This window comes from Callithrix jacchus, chromosome 6 (assembly GCF_049354715.1).
Source record: "Callithrix jacchus isolate 240 chromosome 6, calJac240_pri, whole genome shotgun sequence".
In the NCBI taxonomy this organism is placed as follows: domain Eukaryota; kingdom Metazoa; phylum Chordata; class Mammalia; order Primates; family Cebidae; genus Callithrix; species Callithrix jacchus.
In genome coordinates this window covers 139,872,553-139,892,838 of record NC_133507.1, presented here as the reverse complement: position 1 = coordinate 139,892,838, position 20,286 = coordinate 139,872,553, and the positions used below count along the sequence as shown (strand labels likewise).

Sequence of the window (20,286 nt, the reverse complement as noted above, 5' to 3'; positions counted from 1 at the left end):
TTTTTTGCTCAAATAACAACAAGCTGCTTTATTGCTTAACTCATTTGGGACAAAGGTGATGTTTTTAAAAAGCAACTTTTCCAGGAAATAAAGTTAAAAAAATGAATATTGTTCAAGAAAGAATATAAGACATAGAAATGGTCATGTCCACAAAGCCCAGCCTCCTTGTCTATAAGGAGGCCTGTGCCCTTGCTGGCCTGGCAGACCCTGCCACAATCAGCCTCAGCCCCTCTGTTTTTGGAAAAATCCAGCCCCAACCAAATAATTGGAAAAAATGCAAAACTATACAAACCAATGATGAATACTACTCCATCCTCCAGTTCTCTCCAGCTGTAACTCCTGTTGATGGCTCGGTGCATGCCCTCCCAGTCATGTTTCTGAACATTTACAAACCCACATATACACGATAGTGTTTTTTACATAGGTGGGGAAGCCATTTACTACACATGCTGTTCTATCTTCCTTTTTCTTTTTTGTTGTTGCAATTTTGAACACTTTATTTAAACAAACAGCAATTCGTGAATCATCTGCCTTTCTTTTCCATTCCACATTATTTCTTAAAGATCTTTCCGTGTCCATCCATAGAATGACTTCATTATTATCATTATTTTTTAGAGACTGGCTTTCACCACATTGGTCAGGCTGGTCTCGAACTCCTGACCTCAGGTGATCCTACTGACTCGGCCTCCCAAAGTGCTGGGATTACAAGCGTGAGCCCCCGTGCCCAGCTGAACTACTTCATTATTTTTATATTTTGTTTTACTTATTTTTGAGACAGAGTCGCCCTCTGTCACCCAGGCTGGAGTGCAGTGACGCGATCTCGGCTCACTGCAAACTTTGCCTCCTGGTTTCAAGTGATTCTCATGTTTCAGCGTCCTGAGTAGCTGGGATTACAGGTACCCACCACCGTGCCTGGCTAATTTTTGTATTTTTAGTAGAGATGGGGTTTCACCATGTTGGCCAGGATGATCCTGAACTCCTGAGCTCAAGTGATTTGCTCACCTCAGCCTCCCAGAGTGCTGGGATTACAGGTGTGAGCCACCACGCTATGCCCTACTTCATTATTTTTAAAGATTCTTTTTTATGAGATGGAGTTTTGCTCTTGTTACCCAGGCTGGAGTGCAATGGCGAGATCTCGGCTCACTGCAACCTCCGCCTTCTGGGTTCAAGCAATTCTCCTGCCTCAGCCTCCCAAGTAGCTGGGACTACAGGCATGCGCCACCATGCCCAGCTAATTTTTGTATTTTTAGTAGAGACGGGATTTCAGCATGTTGACCAGGATGGTCTTGAACTCCTGACCTCAGGTGATCAACCCACCTGGGCTTCCCAAAGTGCTGGGATTACAGTCATAAGCCACCATGACCAGCCCCACTTTGCACGTTTTAAACATTGTTTTCAAACCACTGCATTCACAGTATTCCATAGTGTGACTGCACCTTCAAAGTGTTTTAACCAATTCCCCTAATGATGAACATTTAGGTTTGACTTTTTTCTTTCTTTCTTTCTTTCTTTTTTTAATAGAGACGGGGACTCGCTATGTTGCCCAGGCTGGAGAGCAGTGGCTATTCACAGGTGTGATGCCACTACTGATCCGCACGGGAGTTTTGACCTGCTCCGTTTCTGACCTGGGCTGGTTCTCCCCTCCTTAGGCAACCTGGTGGTCCCTCGCTCCCAGGGGGTCACCATGTTGATGTCGAACTTAGTGTGGACACCTGATCAGCATAGCGCACTACAGCCCAGAACTTCTGGGCTCAAGAGATCCTCCAGCCTCAGTCTCCCGAATAGCTGGGACTACAGGCACGTGCCACCGCACCTGGCTCTGAGCTTTGACTTTTTATAAAAAATGCTGTGAGGAGTATCCTGCATACACTTGTCCACCTAGTTATGTATTTCTGTAGGATAGATTTATAGTAGTATAATTCCTGGATCAGAGATTATGTGCATTAAAGTATATATCATAATATTGCCTTCTTGAAAGATCGTTCCTGTTTCCTCTCCTACTGGCAATGGATGGTAATATCTTCTAATCTGGTGAATTCTGATCCCCAAACTGTAGGATGCAAAAGCTTCCACTCCACTCCCTGCCCTGGTTCCTTGCAATGACCCAGGTTATTCTTTTGTTCTTCTGATCACTGTTTCTTTATTTTTTCCTTCATTTTAATGATGAAAAACATTTTTATTGTGAATAGCACACATACCACAGGTTACAGAAAACTAACATTTATAGCTTAAAAAATACTAATATAATGGCTCTCAAACAACTGTCATGTAGGATAAGAGAGAGGACATGATTAGGGCTCTCTAAAGCCCCAGTGTGCTCCTCTCTTCCCCAAACCTTTAATAAATATCACCTGAACCTTCATGGGAACCGTTCTTTTTCCTTAGAGTTGGGACATAAGCTGTGTGGAGGATTTGTACTGAGTCAGCATAGATATGATAGAACTGTGTTTCTCCAAATTCTCTTCCTTTCACATTTCCAGGTCAGTGGGGGGCCAGAAGGGACCTTCTATGTGAGATCTGGAGCTATAGCTACATTCTGTTTCAGCTCAGGAAGGTCAGCGTAAGGCGTCAGACGCCACCTATGATGTCACTTATCTGCCGGCTCCTGTAGGCGTGGGGCCTGAGCTGGCCTGCCGGCTCCTGTAGATGTGGGTTTCCCTGCCTGGCTCGGGGTGCCAGCTTCTCCACAGGCCATTTACATACTGAACTTGGACCAACGCAGGTGTCAGCCCGTTCTGGTAGGTTTCAGCTCCTCCTTGTTATTCCCCACTTCACATCCATCTTTCTTTCCAGGCTGCCCATTCTATCAGCTTCAGATCCCAGACAAGAAGCAAAGCCAACAGCCGGACACTAAGGTTTAACCAGCTCCCACAGTTGCCCAGGGTCAGAGGTTTAACCAGCTCCCACAGTTGCCCAGGGTCAGATGCCTGTCACAGATTCCTCCTCCCAGTGGTGCCGCTTCTCTAATCAGCCCCTGCCTGATGGATATGTGTCCTCCGTGGAGGGGTTTGTTGTGGCTGTCTCTGAATTTGTGTTGGTCTCTGATTGTGTCTTTATTTTCTTTCTTTCCTACTTTCTCTCTTTCTTTCTTTCTTCCTTCCTTCCTGCCCTCACTCCCTCTCTCCCTCCCTCCCTCTCTCTCTTCCTTCCTTTCTCTCTCTTTCTTTCCCTTCCTTCTTTTTTCCTTCCTTCCTTCTCTCCCTCCCTCCATCTCTCTTTCTTCCCTCCCTCCTTCCCTCTCTCCCTCCCTCTCTCTCTTTCTTTCTTTCTCCTTCCTTCCTTTCCTCCCTGTCTCTCTCTCTTCCTTCCCTTCCTCTTTTCCTCCCTCCCTCCCTCCCTCCCTCCCTTCCTTCTTCCCTCCCTCCCTCTCTCCCCCCCTCTCTTTCTTTTCTTTCTTTCTTCCTTCCCTCCCTTCCTCTCTCTTTCACTCTTGTTGCCCAGATCTCTGCTCACTGCAACCTCTGCCTCCCAGGTTCAAGTGACTCTCCTGCCTCACCCTCCCATGTAGCTGAGATTACATGCATGCACCACCACGCCTAGCTGATTTTTGTATTTTTAGTAGAGATGAGGTTTCACCATGTTGGTCAGGTTGTTCTTGAACTCCTGACCTCAGGTGATCTGCCCTCCTCAGCCTCCCAAAGTGCTGGGATTACAGGTATGACCCATTGTGCCCAGCCACAATTGTGTCTTTAATTGTCTTGCCTGTCAACTGAGAATAGGTGAACCCAGCCTGAGGCTGCTTCCATACCTGTGCCCCTGAGCCTCTGCTGGGCCTCACCCCTATTAGGGTGACTGAAACTCTAGCAACCCCAGCTCCAGGCACAGATGAGGGCAGGTGCAGAAAACTGTAGACTGGTCTTACCCATGTGAGTGAAATGGTCTGAAAAGGTCATATCTACATGTGGTATTTCAACTGTCTGTTGGGTGCTCAAATCAAAAAGCTAAATATCGGGTAAAAAAATTAACTGAACTAGGAAGCTTAATTCAGCTCTACTACTGTCTAGGCATGAGATTTTGGCCAGGTTGCTTTGGTTGAGCCTCAGTTTCCTCATTTATATATGCAAATGGGGATCTTCAGGCCTGTTTGACTCTGCTATTGCATGGTGGTGTGGTTTTCCTCACAGGTGTGCATGTTATGAGTTCGAATGTGACATGTCGACTGGCATGCTCTTTATTTTTAATTTTTTTAATTTTTAATTTTTTGAAATGGAGTTTCACTCTTGTTACCCAGGCTGGAGTGCAATGGCGCAATCTTGGCTCACCACAATGTCCGCTTTCTGAGTTCAAGCGATTCTCCTGCCTCAGCCTCCCGAGTAGCTGGGATTACAGGTGTGCACCACCATGTCTGATTAATTTTGGATTTTTAGTAGAGATGGGGTTTCTCCATGATGGTCAGGCTGGTCTCAAACTCCTGACCTCAGATGATCCACCCACCTTGGCCTCCCAAAGTGCTGGGATTACAGGTGTGAGCCACAGTGCCTGGCCTGGGGTGCTTTTTAATGTCACCCACAATAGACAGGAGGCTGCCTTGATTTAATGAACAAGTCTCTGCCCATTCTGCAGAGACTGAGGATTGTGGTGGAGAGAGACATCATGAACTCAGAGAGACAGTCAAAAATAGACAATGGTCCTAGGGTGAGAGGGGAAGCAAGAATGGCCAGTTCAGACCGAGCAGGCAGATCAGGCAGAAAGGTGCTGGACACTGAGACCCTGGGACTCAAGCTCAGAAACATCAGAGGGAAGAAAGAAGTCAACAGCTCAAAGGCAAGCCCCAGATTCTCCTGTCTTGGGATGGCGTGGTTGGCAAATTATTTGTGCCAAGACTTCTTATGAGAGAGAGTCAGAGAGAGAGAGAGAGAGAGAGAGAGAGAGGAGAGAGAGAGAAAAGAGAGAGAGAGAGAGAGAGAGAGAGAGAGAGAGAGAGAGAGAGAGAGAGAGAGAGAGAGACTGGAGATCGAGATGAATAACAGAGTTCACCTAAGCGTAATTTAATCTCTGCCCCATTTTCCTAGGCTTATAGTATCCTTATTATCCTTGGAGAACCATGTTTCCTCCAGGCCTTGTTAGAGGAAAGAGCAGAGTCCTGAAACCAGAGTGAAGCGTAGTTTGGCCTCCTCCCTCTGGGAGTCGTCTCAGGGAGCCACCTGGTCCATCAGCCTTGCCCAGGCAGAACACCATTGGTTCCTCTGGCAAGTCAGGTCCTTGGAAAATACACGTTCCCCTGCATTTCCCTGCTACTGAATCAGAAGCTGTTCCCAAGACTGAGCCAGAGCAGCTGAGTCATGCTTGGTCCTGAGTTTAGCAAGTGCCCAGCATAGAATGAGCAGGGAAGAAGAGCTTGTTGTTGCTGAATGCAATAGGAAAGGCACTTTCGTGGCTTCTGAGTGGAAGTTCCCTGCCCCTCAAGCCCTCCAGCTCAGAGGTGTGCTTCTGCCTCTCTGTTATCTCCCAGATTTAGTTGTTAACCTAAGGGTGCTGTTTGGGAACTGTGGAGGTTCCATTCCTCTTGCTTCCTTCCTTCCTTCTCAGGCTGCTCAGAGCCAGAGCCCTTCTTGACTAAGACCCTGCAGAGACAAGCCCTAGGAATTCGAGCACCCCTAGGGCTAGGCGCTGTCTGTTTTGATCACTGCTGTGTCCCCCCACTCCCCGAACAGTCAGCTCACCATGCTGCTGGAGGCATGATTGGAATGTTTTATTTTCTCCTAATGACAGATTATAAACCACTTCCCCATTCTGCAGTCGGGTTCTCCTTTTAAACCCAGAATGATGGGTGTGTGTTTGGGTGGGAGAAAGGGGAGAGGGAGGGACACTCACAGTGGGTGCTGCCGGCTGAGCTGGGAGAGCTCTCTGCCTTCGTGCTACCTGATCAGGGGGATTTGGTGAACTTACTCAACCCTCCACACCTCCTAACTCCCACCCCTGGCACTCCTGACTAAAGCTTCACTTAAGGACATGAGATGCCCTAGAGTGTCCCAGAACACATTTCTTTCCATGATACGTGGTCTATAGCAGGAAATTTGACTTGGGGATGAGGGGTTGACAAGGCTGGGCTCCATCTCTATTTCATCTTCTCTCTATGACATAACAAATAACAAAGAGTCTTTACTTCTTGTAAAGACTCACTCAAGACCTCCGCTCACCCTTGCCTCACTTCTCTGTAGCAGTTTGGAAGCAGTAATAGAAACACCCAAGTAAAAATGGTTTATCAAAAAAAGTTATTTAATGAAATCATTTAACAAAAAATATAGGCAGGTGGTTCCAGCCTTGGTTTAATCAGCCTTGATGATTAAAGTACCTTTTGGGGTTCAGTTTTTTTTTTTTAAATTGATATAAAGTATCCATAACACAATTTACCATTTAAACCATTTTGAAGTGTCAATTTCACGGCATTAATCACTTTCACATTGTTGTACAATTACTACTTTGTATCTTCAGAACTTTTCAAGATCCCGAACATAAACCTTGTACCCATCAGGCCATCACTCCTCATGCTCACTCCTCTCAGTCCTGGTAACTACTGTTCTCTTTCTGTCTCTGTGAGTTTGTTCACTCTCAGTACCTCATGTAAGTGGAATCAAAATATTTATCTGTTTACGACTGGCTTATTTCACTTAGCATAAAGTTTTCAAGCCTCGTGCATGTTGTAACATGTATCAGTACTTCATTCCTTTCTCAGGCTGAAGGATACTTCGTCACTTACATACCACATTTCGTTTAGTCATTCATTCATTCATTGATGATCATTTGGGTTGTTTCCATTTTTGTCTCCTGTGAATAATGCTGCTATGAATATTAGTGCACACAAATACTGGTTCAAGTCCCTACTTTCACTTGGTATGGGTCAATTCCTAGAAGTGAAATTGCAGGATCATGTGGTAATTCTACGTCCGCTTTTTTGAGGAAAGCTGCCACGCTGTCTTCCACGGTGGCTGCACTATTTTACATTCCCATCACCAATGCTTAAGAGTTCTAGTTTCTCCCCTACACCTTGATGGACTGAGATAGAGTCTTGCTCTGTCGCTCAGGCTGGAGTGCAGGGGCGTGATCTTGGCTCACTGCAATCTCCGCCTCCTGGGTTCAAGTGATTCTCCTGCCTCAGCCCCTGGAGTAGCTGTGATTACAGGTAACTACCACTACACCTGGCTAATTGTTTTTGTGTGTGTTTTTAGTCGAGACAGGGTTTCACCATATTGGCCAGGCTGGTCTCAAACCCCTCATATCAAGTGATCTGCCCACCTTAGCCTCCCAAAGTGCTGGGACTACAGGCCTGAGTCACAGCACCCAGCCTGATTTTCTTTCTTTTGATACTAGCCATCCTAATGAGCATGCAGAGCTGTCTCACCGGAATGTAGATTTTCACTTCTTATAACACAGAGTGCCATGGGCTCAGGGGCAGGATGGACAGAGCTCCAGCAGGTGATATAGAAATTATGGTGAGGGGTAGGGTGCCAGGGCAGGCTTTCTAAACCATGCAAGGGAACGTAGTAAGAATGTGGCCTCCTCTGCTTCCTCTGACCACAGTGGGGGCTGCACTGACACTGAAACCAGAAGAACCAGTGGACATGAGGCTTGGAAAGTGACTCTGAAGGGAAGGGAGGACCCACAGGGCAGCACGTAGGCAGGAGGCCTTAGAGAGTAGTGGAAGTGTGCCCTGAAGATGAGCCAACGAAGGAAGGCCGGCTGTCCTTGGGCAGGGAGTCCTTGCTGATCAGGCCATGCGTGGCTAGGATCCGGAGGAGTCCATGGCGAAACTTCTGGCCAATGAAGGCGTAGATGAGGGGGTTGAGGCAGCTGTGGAAGAATCCCAGAATCTCGGTGGCATCCAGGGCCCGGTCGATGTCGTTGCGGCGCTGACAGGTCTCCTTGATCATCTGGGTCCTCATGAGGGTGTCTGTGAGCAGGACCAGGTGGTAGGGCAGCCAGCAGAGCAGGAAGATGAGGACCACAGCAAAGATGACACGCATGGCCCGGTGCTTCTGCCCCATGTGGGCCTTAAACAGTGTGCGCAGGGTGAATCCGTAGCAGAACAGCATGACCAGCAGTGGCAAAATGAAGCCAAAGGTCTGGGGCAGGATCCGCAGCACCATCCGCCATGTTGCTGTGTTGTTACCCATGTCCTCATAGCAGACAGGGCTAAAAGAGGGCGGGTAGATGGTCCTTCGGAAAAGCAAGACAGGCAGCGACAGGATCAAGGACAGACCCCAGATGCTGAGACATATAAATTTGACCAAGTAGCGCTTCTGGGTCAGTGTGCGTGTGGCATGGACAATGGCCAGGTAACGGTCCATGCTGATGCAGGCCAGTAGCAGGATGCCACTGTAGAAGTTGACTTCCTTCAGGAGTGAGACCACTTTGCACAGGGGTGTGCCAAAAATCCAGCCATTCACCTTGGAGGCAGCCCAGATGGGCAAGGTCAGGGCAAAGAGCAGGTCGGCCAAGGCCAGGTTCAGCAGGTAGACATCGGTGACAGAGCGGCCAACCCTGCTGTATAAGATGACCAGCATCACGAGGGAGTTTCCCAGCAGGCTCAGCAGGAACACTAGGGCATAGATAATGACCACAAAATACTTATTGATTTCCAGGGATTCTGGCTCACATGGGGCAGCATCTGTTAGAAGAGGGGGCAGGTCAGAGCTGTAAGTGTAATTACTAAGATCTTCACCTTCAAAGAGATCTTCAAGGCTGTAGTCATCCCAGTTAATATGCTCCATTTTTGAGGAAAACTTAAATCCTGACCTATAGGAGAGAGAAGAGGTTACTGCACAGTAAAGCCCCCAGATTCTTGCCCATCCACCCAAGAAACTGGGATAGGATTCTTTGTGTTAGCTTGAGTATTACATTCAAGTAATTTTCCCTTCAAATTTCTAAGTAGTAACTCTTAGGTTATGAGATAAATTTGGTGATAAATGGTACATTCTATAAAAGGACCATAGTTCTTTTTAATATAAGAGAAATTCTTAGCATTTCTTTTAGCATCGCCATCACCTAAAACTTTGTAGAAAGTTCTCTTTGGATAATCCCCACAGAACACTCGATACTACCTGGATCCTTCAGTGGCGAGCATCTTTGGCTATTAAGGCTGGTTTAATGTTCAGAAATGTGAGCCACCACTCAGTTCTTTCTTTTTTTCTTTTCTCATCTTCTTCTTTGTTTTTTTTTTTTTTTGGTAGAGATGGGGTCTTGCTATGTTGCTCAGAATGGTCTTAAACTCCTGAACTCAAGTAATTCTCCTGCCTCTGTCTCCCAAAGTGCTGGGAATACAGGCATGAGCTACCGCACTCAGCCCCATTCAGTTTTTAGTCAGGAGATTAAGCAGGTCCTCCAACTGGGCTGTACCCTCAGAAAAGATTGTGGTTTGGCTATAAAGCCGAAACACGAATCCCTTTGTCCAATTTTCTGAAGGTTATTTCAAAAGACATATTCTGGAAAACGGATTGAACAATATTGGCATGGAGTTTTGGAAGGCTCGAGCTAGAAGAATCTTTAGTTAATTAGTAAGGCCCAGCATTTCTCTTTTGGGTAGAAGGAGGCCAGCTCTGGGAATGTGTGTGTAGTTTGGAAAAGTATATTAAAAATAATAAGCAAGCAGGCTGCCTGATTCTCTCTGTGGGTGGAAACGTAACAGCTTATTTGGGGAGCTCTGGACAGCCATGTGCCACTATGTGGGATGACCAGACACAGCCAGTTCGCTCCCAATAAGAGGGAGGGACGGCAGGAAGCAGAGAAAACAGGGGCTGCATTACCTTTGCTTGGTATCTAGCTCTGCTTAGCCTTCCTGTTCTCCAAGTGTGTGCCTCCATCCAGCCCTGACTCCCTTCTTCCCCTCAGATTCAGTCTAGCTCTGCGGGCTCTGCCCTTGCCACAGGATCAGGAGAGATCCTTCTCTGGGGAAGCCTTGGTGTAGAGGGTGGGCTGCAGCTGTTCAAAAATATTATCTCAGCTGGGTGTGGTGGCTCACGCCTGTAATCCCAGCACTTTGGAAGGCCAAGGCAGGCGGATCACTTGAGGTCAGGAGTTCGAGGCCAGCCTGGCCAACATGGTGAAACCCTGTCTCTGTTAAAAATACAAAAATTAGTCAGGCATGGTGGCGCACAACTGTAATCCCAGCTACTCGGGAGGCTGAGGCACAAGAATTGCTTGAACTCAGGAGGTGGAGGTTGAAGTGAGCTGAAATCGCATCACTATACTCCAGCCTGGGTGACAGAGTGAGACTCTGCCTCAAAAAAAAAAAAAAAGTATCCCAGTTTCTCAAAGAAGAAGTCAACTAAAGCAAACAGCTCCCTAATTACCTTCTTTTTGAACCACAAAATAGATCACCCTCCTGTCATTTCCTTAGAGTAAGGGATGACTATCCTACCACCAACCATGTCCAAGTCCATAACCTAACCTCAGATGGAACCCAGTGTCAGAGAAAAACCAGGAAATCAAATGCCCCAGGACCCACTTCACACTCACCAGGCTGGGCACACTCAGAAAAAGATGCCCAAGAACAATGTGGGTGAGGAAGTGGAGAAGTCAGAACTCTCCCACATTGCTGATGGGAATGAAATATGGAGCAGCTGTTTTGGAAAATAGTTTAGCAGTTGCTCAAAAAAGTTAAACATAAACCCACCACATGAACCAGCAACCCCATCCTAGGTATATACCCAAGAGAACTGAAAGCTAATGTTCATAGCAGCATTCATCATTAAGTCCAAAAAGTGGAAACAAACCAAATATCCATCAGCTGATGAATGGACAGACAAATTGAGGCACAGTCATGAGCAACTGAAAGACAGATCACATAGACCAGTGCTCCCATAAGATTATACTGCATTTTTAGTGTTCTTTCCTGTTTAGCTATACAAATAGTTACCATGGCGTAACAATTACCTACAGTATTCAGTATTTAGAAGCAGTAGGCTTTACCATATAGCTCATGCTATAAATCATATACTCCACGATGTTCACACAACATATTTCTCAGAACATATCCCCATTGTTAAGCAACCTAGGACTGTATTACATTCAATGGAATATTATTCAGCCATGAGAAGGAATGAGGAGCTGATACACAACACAACATGGATGAACATTGAAAATGTTAGTCTAGGTGAAAGAAGGCAGACACAAGGTTTTCCTATTGTGTGATTCCGTATACGTGAAATGACCAGAGTAGGCAAATGGGTTGAATCAGTAGAGACAGAAGGTAGACTGGTGGTTGCCAGGGGGCAAGGGGAGTTGGGGGAGGGATGTTAATGAGCATGAATTTTTTCTTTTGAGTGATGAAAGTGTTCTGGAATTAGTGGCAATGGTCGTAGAATATATTAAAAACTTCAAATGGGTGACTTTTGTGGTATGTGACTTACATCTCAATTAAGAAAAAGATGAACCAAAGGGTGCACAGCCTTGCAGAGCAAACACAAATATTACAACAATAACAACTGAAGTCCTAGGGAGGATTTCTCTTTAGCAGAAAGGAAGTCTCTGTTGTCATCCATCATATGTAGCAAAGAAGAAAGCTTAAGAGGATTAAGCAAAACTGAAAAAATAATGCCCTTTTCCTCCAAGAGTCATGGAATTCTTAGCCATCACCTTCCTGAAAAGCAATTATTTTCCCTTTTAAGAGACGGGGGCCAGATAAGTTGCATTTCCAGCATGCCAAGGCAACTGATAGAGAAGATTCAATCAGTTGATGAACCTAGAGAGGCATGGTGATGACGGTCAGGCCCTGCCTGGCCAGAAGCCTGAGGAGGTAGTGAGAGGGCTGGGAATACAGCTTACGGGACCAGTATAGTCAGCAAGACCTGAAAGACGTCACCAGCTCTGCAGTCCCATGGTCGAGAACAGGTTTGCTTAGAGGCCCAGGGTATGTCCAATGAAGTCACGAGGTCAAAGGTGGATCACCTCTGAGAGCAGATGATTATAGATGCTCTAAGGGAACAAATGACCCAGGAGAAGACCCATCTTTGAAAATAGATATAGGGCATATTGGGTACAGAGAGCTTGTGCTCTTAGAGAGCAGAGCTTTGCATGTATAAGCATTGGCTGTGATAAGCCAGGGCTGAGGCTGCTGCAGAAACTGCCTTGTCAGCACAGGCAGCAGTGGCAGAGCATGTTTCACAGGTAAATCCTCACTGTGGATAATCTAGTGCTCAGCTGTGCTGGGGGTGGGCTGGAGGTGTGTGGGTGAGCTCATGTTCCCAGGCCTTACGGGTCAACTTGAGGTTCCAGAGGGAGAGCATGGCATTAAGTCAACCTGCATATGGTCCGCTCACATTCTCTTCAGGACAGAAGGTAGAGAGCTCAGCAAGGGGAACCAGGTCAGGCCAGTGACCGACAGCTCCTGGGGTAGGGAGTAGGGGTGTTTGTTGTTGATGTTTGTTTTTTAGTTTGCCAATCTCTACAGAGGATGACTTGGCAGTTAGACGAACAAACTAAGGGAAGGAGATGACACGTCTGAGGCCTACATTGTCCTCACAGGTACATGATCTCCATGGCTCATTATAAATAGATATGATTAGGCCCTGTTCATAGAAGACCGAGGTACAAGGAGGATCAGCTGACCTAACAGGAAGACTCAGCAACCAACTTGTGATCTCAGGGTGGAGAAGTGGTACAACCAGGGTTCCGGTTCCAGTGAGGTGTAAAGGGCTCCACTTGTATTATTTGCAGACTCTAGCCCTGCCTCTTAAAAAAAGTACACCTCATATATTAAATGTATTTATAAGCTAAGTTCTTGAGATATCATTAAATCAACCTGTATATTGTGCACTCACATCCTCTGATGTTTTGTGCATTTTTTCCTTTTGCTGTTTGTTAGGCCCAGAAAGAAAGAAACAGCTCTTGCAGGGATGATAAACCAAACACCCTTCAACTGCTGGGTCCGGCTGACCACCCAGTCATATTTTCCAGGATCAAATGGGGGCTTCCTTGACTTAGGGAAAAAAATGCTAGCCCCTTAGTGACTCATGGTAGTTTGGAAATTCCATAGATGATGGTGTGAATTCTAATTTATTCCATAAAAATGCTCTAGAACGAGAGACATTTACAAGATCTCAAACATCTAAGGCAATCTTTTTAACAACAAAACAATTAAACAGTCATTTTAATACAATTCCAGTATTCTTTCTCTCTATAAATATAATCCAGAGGTGCAATAAAATTATTTAATGTAAAATTAAAAAATAAAAATTACAGGTGCAGTGGCTCATGCCTGTAATCCCAGCACTTTGGGAGGCTGAAGTGTACAGATCACAAGGTCAGGAGATCGAGACCATCCTGGCCAACATGGTGAAAGCCTATCTCTACTAAAAACACAAAAATTAGTCACGCATGGTGGTACGTGCCTATAATCCCAGCTACTCAGGAGGCTGAGGCAGAATTGCTTGAAACCAGGACAGGGAGGCTTCAGAAATTGTGCCACTGTATTCCAGCCTGGGTGACAGAGCAAGACTGTCTCAAAAAAAAAAAAAAAAAAAAAAAATCCACAAAGATTTGCATTTAGTGTTGGGAAGTGGGAAGTCAACAGTGCTTGGCCTATCCTCAGACCCAGTCCTAGCCCAGGCAAGGAGGGCTGGCTGAGTCTTGGAAGGCCACCAGGCTGAGGGAAGAGGATGAGCAGCCAGTTGCCCTGAGGGGTTGGAGAAGGTTGTGGCGGGGAGGAACAGAGATTCTCCCTTTGGGGATGGGGAGTCCCAAAGCGAGAAAATGAAGAGGCCAAGGGGTGAGGGTGAGGGGCCCCCAAGGGTGGGGAGAGATGCTTGGGATAAATGTAGGCTTAGTGTCAAGGGGAACAGAGGCCAGAGACTTGCTAGCTGGTGGGAAGGGTGGGTGTTCCAAGACTTACCAGGATGCTGGGCTTTTCACCTGTAGAACACCTCCAGGACAGCAGCTACAGCCTATGAAAGGGAGGTGGTGGTGAGAACACAGTGGAGGAAGTGAGTGGTGGATTAGATTGCTCAATGCAATGCAGGGGTGGAGCTGCTGAGGGTGCGGGATGATTCTGATAAATTTGAATAATTAGTCCCCAGGTCAGCCCTCAGATGCACAGTCATTTCATGGACTCATAGAGTTTATATTGGAAAGGGACCTGATGGGTTTTCTAGCTAGTCTTTCCATTTTACAGATGGGAAAACTGAAGCCCAGAGAAAGGAAATGGCTTGCCCAGGATTGCATGGATTTCTCTCATCTTTGCTGTATCTCAGAGCCCCCGGCTCCTTCAGCTGCGCTGTTTGAGTCTCCTGGCACTCCAGCTGCCTCAGGTTCCCCTGTCGTACCCTTGGCCGTAGTACTAAGGCTCTTGAATGTCTTTCACATGTCAAGGGGAAGCAGCACACTAAGACGACAGAGAGGGACTGAAGCTTCTGGTGAGTCTGGTGGTGTTCCTGCCTGAACCTGATGCATCTACTCCTCAGCCCCATTCCTGCCTTCATCTTACCCCTCACTCCCCAACTGTCTGCTCTGACCACAAGTCCATCTCAGGGTATTGATAGCCCTTCTTGGTTCATACACTTAGCATTGGGTCTGAGGACCCCAACTCTGCAGCAGCTACCACCCTTGGAGCCAAGATCCTCTAATTTGGAAAGAAAGCCTTTCGGTAGAAGTGAAGAGCCCACCCAAGTCCAAATACATTTTTCAAAACAGTATTGATGACCCTAAGAATGTATTTTATTAATTTCCTATTGATTACAAGTGAATGAATTAATCCAGGTAGAGCCATGGGTGCTAATTCTGCTCCCTCCCAAGCTCTCTCCTCCGTTACTCCTTACCCTGTCTCTTGCTCCATGCATCTCAGGGCCCAGAGGGGACTCAAAGCCTGTGGCAGACACACTTAAACTGCCTACCTATCCCAAGGAAAGAATCTTTGAGACCAACTGTTCAGCAAACGTTCCTTAGTCTTCCTTACATCTCTTTCTCATGCTGGGGAAGAATGCAATGCCACCTGGCCAGTTGATGCGAAAACCAGATAGAGGCCCATTACACGTGGAAGAGGCAGATGAGAGCAGAGCTGGCTGAGCAATTCTGGGCAAGTACTTTTCCTTTCTGAGTCTCAGTTTACTCATCTGTAAAATGGGGCCAATGCAAAATCCAACTCATGGGGTTGTGGTGAGGATGAAATGTGGGATTGCTTGTAAAGCAGTTGAGACATAAGTAAAGTACAATGTTAGCTTTCATTGTTGTGATCATTATTATTGGAAAGTTTATTCACTGGTATCATGCTGCCCCTCTCACCACATCCCCAATCAAGGGAAAGCAGTGTGCAGTGGGTCTGCTTTCAAGGCCAACTTTGATGACATCTAATTTACTTTGACCTGTATATTAATTGTCATATTAACTGTAATGTTGAGTGTCTGCCAGGTTCTGGCTTCTGGGCAAAGTGCTTTTCAGAATTTATATCAGTTAATCCTCAGGACAACCTCATGAAGTAGGCACTTTCTGGATGAGGAAACGAAGACTCTGAGAGGTTAAGAAACTTACGCAGAGTGACACAGCTGAACTAGGTTTTCAGCAGTTTAAAACACTTCTAAAAATCTGCTCTCAAATCCTATATCCTGTTCACTGTAATAAGGAGCAGGATCCCAGCCTCAAGTTTCTGAGCTCCATTAGGTACCTCCTTGTGTCTCAGACAGCCAGATACAAAGGATGCAAAGAGGGGAGTCCAGATTTGACATTTCCTGGTCAGCCTCTTTCTTCATGCCCCTTAGGTCAATTTCATTTTCATAGAGATCACTGTGGTTATACATAGGGTGGAGTGAATGAAAAAACTGGCTTCTGGTGCGGTGGCTCACACCTGAGATCCCAGCACTTTGGGAGGCTGAGGTGGGTGGATCACTCGAGGCCAGAGTTCAAGAGCAGCCTGGCCAACATGGTGAAACCTCCTTTCTACTAAAAATGCAAAAATTAGCTGGGTGTGGTAGTGCCCACCTGTAATCCCAGCTACTCGGGAGGCTGAGTCATAAGAATTGCTTGAACTTGGGGGGCAGGTGTTACAGTAAGCTGAGATTGTGCCATTGCACTTCAGCCTGGGCAACAGAGTGAGACCCTGTCTCAAACAAAATCAAAACCAAAACACAAACCTGGCTTCTAATCCTGGTTCTGCCATTTATGGGCAGGGTGAGCTTGAAGTCATTCTTTCTGGGCCTGGTGTGTGCCTTTGGAAAATGGGAGCTTCTTCTAAGTCTGTTCTGTATAGCGTGGTAGCTACTAGTCATGTGTAGCTATTTAAATTTAAATTAATTAAAACAAAGCCCAGGCAAGGTGGCCCATGCCTATAATCCTAGCACTTTGGGAGGCCAAGATGGGGGATCACTTGAGCCCAGGAGTTTTAGACCAGCCTGGGCAACATGGTGAAACCCTGTCTCTACAAAAAAAAAAAAAAAAAAAAAAAAAAAATCAACAAAACATTAGCTGAATGTAGTGGTACATGCCTGTAGTTGCAGCTACTTAGGAGGCTGAGGTGGGAGATTCACCTGAGATCTGGAGGTTGAGGCTGTAGTAAGCCACGATCATGCCTCTGCACTCCAGCCTGGGCATTGGGGTGAGACCCTCTCTTTCTCTCTCTCTCTCTCTCTCTCTCTCTCTCACACACACACACACACCCCCCACACACACACACAAAGGGGGAAAAATGAAAACGAAAATTCAGCTCCTTAGTTACACTAGTCACATTTCAAGTGCTCAGTAGCCACATGTGACTAGTGGCTACCATATTGGATAGGGCAGATCTAGAACAATTCTATTATTGCAGAAAATTCTTTCGTACAGCATTGTCTAGGTGAAGAGTTAGTTGTCTTTAGCTCTAAGGTTCTACACTTCTCAGAGGCCTCAGAAGAGGCTGCAGTTTCCAGATCCTTTCCATTAGAAGTACGTCCCCAGCATCTTAGACTGAACAGGTCACCTACCTGCTGTTATTGGAGTGGCCACTGAAGTCTTCAATATGCCTCAAGGTTGGGTGGTAGTCAGAGCTGTTACACAGGAAAAAAATGAAGCATCCCGGACGATGAAACTTCTGGGTTGAGAGGGGAGAAATCCAGGAGGCCCTCCTGGGGAGGTGTTCCCACAGAGGAACAATAAGGTCTGTCCTGGGACTTTGACCCAGGACAGGTGCCACCTAGTGAATCTGGGATGAGCACTGTGGATTTTCACATCTTTCTGTCTGATGGCTTCTGGAGGAGCCTACCAGTCTGAAGGTGGAGATTTGCCTACCCACCTTCTGTCTCTGAGTGTTTTGAACCTGCACTTCCTTTTTTAACAGGGAAGATGCAGGCATCCCAGCCCCCCTCAACAGACTTGTCTGAACTCACACACAGTTTCTTCCTTCTTTCCAGGGTCAGAGTGAGAAATGTCCCTCCTTCTGTTTCTGTTGAATCCCCTGCACCTGACTGTGGGACCCATTGCCTCTCCGATCCTTGAGGATCCTGCTTTCTTTCCCCTCTGTCCTGGCTCTTTTCCTTCCATCACACCTTACTCATGCCTTTATCAAGCTCCCTCTGTCCTAGTACCCTTTTGCTAACACAGCTGCTCTTTCCACTTCCTCTGCTGCTCAACAAATACACTGCAACTGGCTTCCTTCCTACTGCTCCACTGAAATAGCTTTTGCCAAGGTTTCCAATGACCTCTGGGTTGCTTCACCCAGCAAATTCATTTTTTTTAGACCAGACTGCTTTTTTTCCCCCTAAGACAGCAGATTGAGGCAGTGTTAGCATGCCTCTCCCACTTGGAAGGACAAAGTAGTGTGTAGAGATTCACACTGTGAATTTTTTTTCTCCAGGAACAAATGCAGGAAGTGAACAGGAAAACTGGAAGAATCCACAGAACTTCTGAAGGAAGTGGCAGGCTGCACCTACTCTGTGAGACAGGCAAAAAACTCATCTCTAGGAAGAAAAGTACTGGACTCAGGAAGGAGAAAACGGCTGCCTATTTTCAGCGATCACCACTGCTTACAACACCCTGACTAACCAGAAGTCCTGGGTCTGTCCACGTGATAAGTTCACTATAATTATTATCAGCATTCAAGAAAGTCAGCACTCTAAGCCTATCTACAGCCAAAGAACCTTGCAGAGTTTATGTCATTCCCCTCCCACTTCTGTCAGAGGTGGTGCTGGTATCCAATGCTGGGAGTCTTGAAGACAGGTCACATTACTGGATCCCTTGTAGACATTCCCCAGCACCAGCCCAGAGTCTGGCTAGACCCAGAAGAGCACTGTAGTCTGGCTCTCAGGAAGTCCCATTCTTAGAGGAAGGCGGAGAACATCACATCAGGGGAATACCCTGTGGGACAAAAGAATTTGAATGGCAGGCCTTGAGTCCCAGATCTTTTCACTGGTGGGAAGTTTCCTACAGCAGAGATACAATTGCTGTGCTGGGCAGAGGAGAAAAAGTTTGCATCTCTACCCCAAAAGGCAGACAGCCTCTGGTATTGTGAAGGGTCTTAGAGAAGGGGTCCTTGTTCCCCCTGCTATACCACTGCAGATGGAGCTGGGGCTTCTCCCAGAGGAATGCAGCATTGATGCACCTACAGACAGCCTTCCTGGAAAAAAACAGGGTGATTGCATCCCCATGGGTGGAGTACTTTTCACATTCAGGCTTGCATGACAGGCAGTCACAATTCCTCTCTGCTTGGAACATCAACATTTCTACAGATGAAAAGAACTGCCTGTCTGATCTGAATAGCCAGAACTCTGGGACAGCAGTGAGGCTGGGAGGTGAATAGCTTTCCAGCTGGCCTGGTGGGGGTCCTGAGGTAGCTCCTACCCTTCACCCTGAGAAAACCTCAGCACATCTAATTGAGATCTCTCCCAGCCACCTTCATCAAGGCTAAGATCTCTGCCCACCAGTGGGTATTACACCTACCCACCTGCTTTAGCTACAACTGATGCCTACCCAGGGATACTTCCCCTACTGGTCTGAAGCCTGAATGATCAACTCAGTAAATAAAATATTGGGGAAAAATTAAATAAATAAATAAAGAGTACACCATGAGAGAATGAATAAGCTTAAAGAGATTCCTGCCATTTCAACCCCATAGGAGACAGTAAACCTTCCCACACACCAAGTACACAACTACTACCACCAAGACCTGGGAGAGCCAGTGCACAAAGACTCTAACTAAGGAACTCACACAGAGTCTTCATTCCTAAAAGCCAAAAGTCTTCACCCATGAAAACCAAGGATCAAATTAGGCTAAAATAAACTATAAAGTCAGATCCTTAAGAAGAAAGAAAAAGAAATTACAAAAAATAGTCCAATCAAAAATAATTCAAGAATAACTTGAAAATAATTCAAGAATAACTAGTCTACCTAAATGAGAAGGAACCAGAAAAGTAATTCTAAGAAGGGCTAAAGGAAGGAGCTTTATCCAATTTTCACTGGTTTCCAAAATTAATTTTGTAAGAGTACTTTTTAAGGTACGATTCATGAGTTCTACCTGTCCAGAGCTCTGGGGTCGGTAGGCACAATGGAGTTTCCATTGGATAGCTAACGCCTTGCTGACAAGAATTAAGCAGAAATATTAAGCCAAGCATGGACAGAGATATTCATGGCCTGGGGGTCTGGAGAATCAGCAAGCTAGGAGTCTTATAACTAGTAGAAGTAGGAATAAGGTTATAGCCAATGCTTCTTGCCACACAGAGATTGCTGTAGGGGAAGAGAATGTGTCCTCTGCTTGGCTTTGTATCCAAGGTACCTCTGATGCCTCCAGGACATTCTTTAAATTAAAAGGATAAACTATTGCAGAAAGATAAACAGTTGCAGATGTAGGGGCTTTCAGTTATCAGCAGACACATTCCAAGCAGATGCATCCCCAGGAGTGGCTGATACAGCTCAACTTGGTATCTTATCAGCAAGGACATTCCTGGGTCTGCTTGGAGTCAGCTTAACCCACCTATGTGCTCAGGGGAAGGTTAAAAAAAAAAGTGGTTGGCGGGGGCGGTAAGCGAAGAAGCTAACATGGAGTCTGTACAGCTCTTAGCTAAGGAAGAGTCAGTTAGGCTAACAAAGGATAGGTTATCACAGTAACACCCCTGAAAGATCACACTAACTCTCCAGCAATAAATCCAAACCAAGATAAATTTTTGAAATACCAGATAAAGAATTTGAAAGGAAGGATTATTACTATAATTATTATTTTTTGAGATGGAGTTTCACTCTTGTTGCCCAGGCTAGAGTGCAATGGTGTGATCTTGGCTTATTGCAACCTCCACCTCCTGGGTTCAAGTGATTCTTCTGCCTCAGCCTCCTGGGTATCTGGGATTATAGGCATGTGCCACCACGCCAGGGCAATTTTTGTATTTTTAGTAGAGATGG

General features: G+C 46.2%; 1 protein-coding gene and 1 long non-coding RNA gene across 3 annotated transcripts; one reads left to right on the top strand and one right to left on the bottom strand.

Moving 5' to 3' along the window:
- Positions 1–2,635: 2,635 nt before the first annotated feature.
- Positions 2,636–18,960, top strand: LOC144576828 (uncharacterized). Of its 2 annotated transcripts, none has more exons than XR_013519396.1 (2): positions 2,636–2,738; positions 17,753–18,960. It is a non-coding gene; the product is annotated as an uncharacterized LOC144576828 (long non-coding RNA). The 2 variants fall into 2 exon arrangements; XR_013519395.1 differs by lacking the exon at positions 2,636–2,738 and adding an exon at positions 14,107–14,348.
- Positions 7,364–17,544, bottom strand: CXCR2 (C-X-C motif chemokine receptor 2). The gene is made up of 3 exons (XM_002749772.6): positions 16,884–17,544; positions 13,829–13,880; positions 7,364–8,736 (listed from the first exon to the last, which is right to left on the bottom strand). The coding sequence occupies exon 3, from the start codon at positions 8,709–8,711 to the stop codon at positions 7,629–7,631; it is 1,083 nt and encodes a 360-aa protein (XP_002749818.2). The 5' UTR covers positions 8,712–8,736; positions 13,829–13,880; positions 16,884–17,544; the 3' UTR covers positions 7,364–7,628.
- Positions 18,961–20,286: the final 1,326 nt, after the last annotated feature.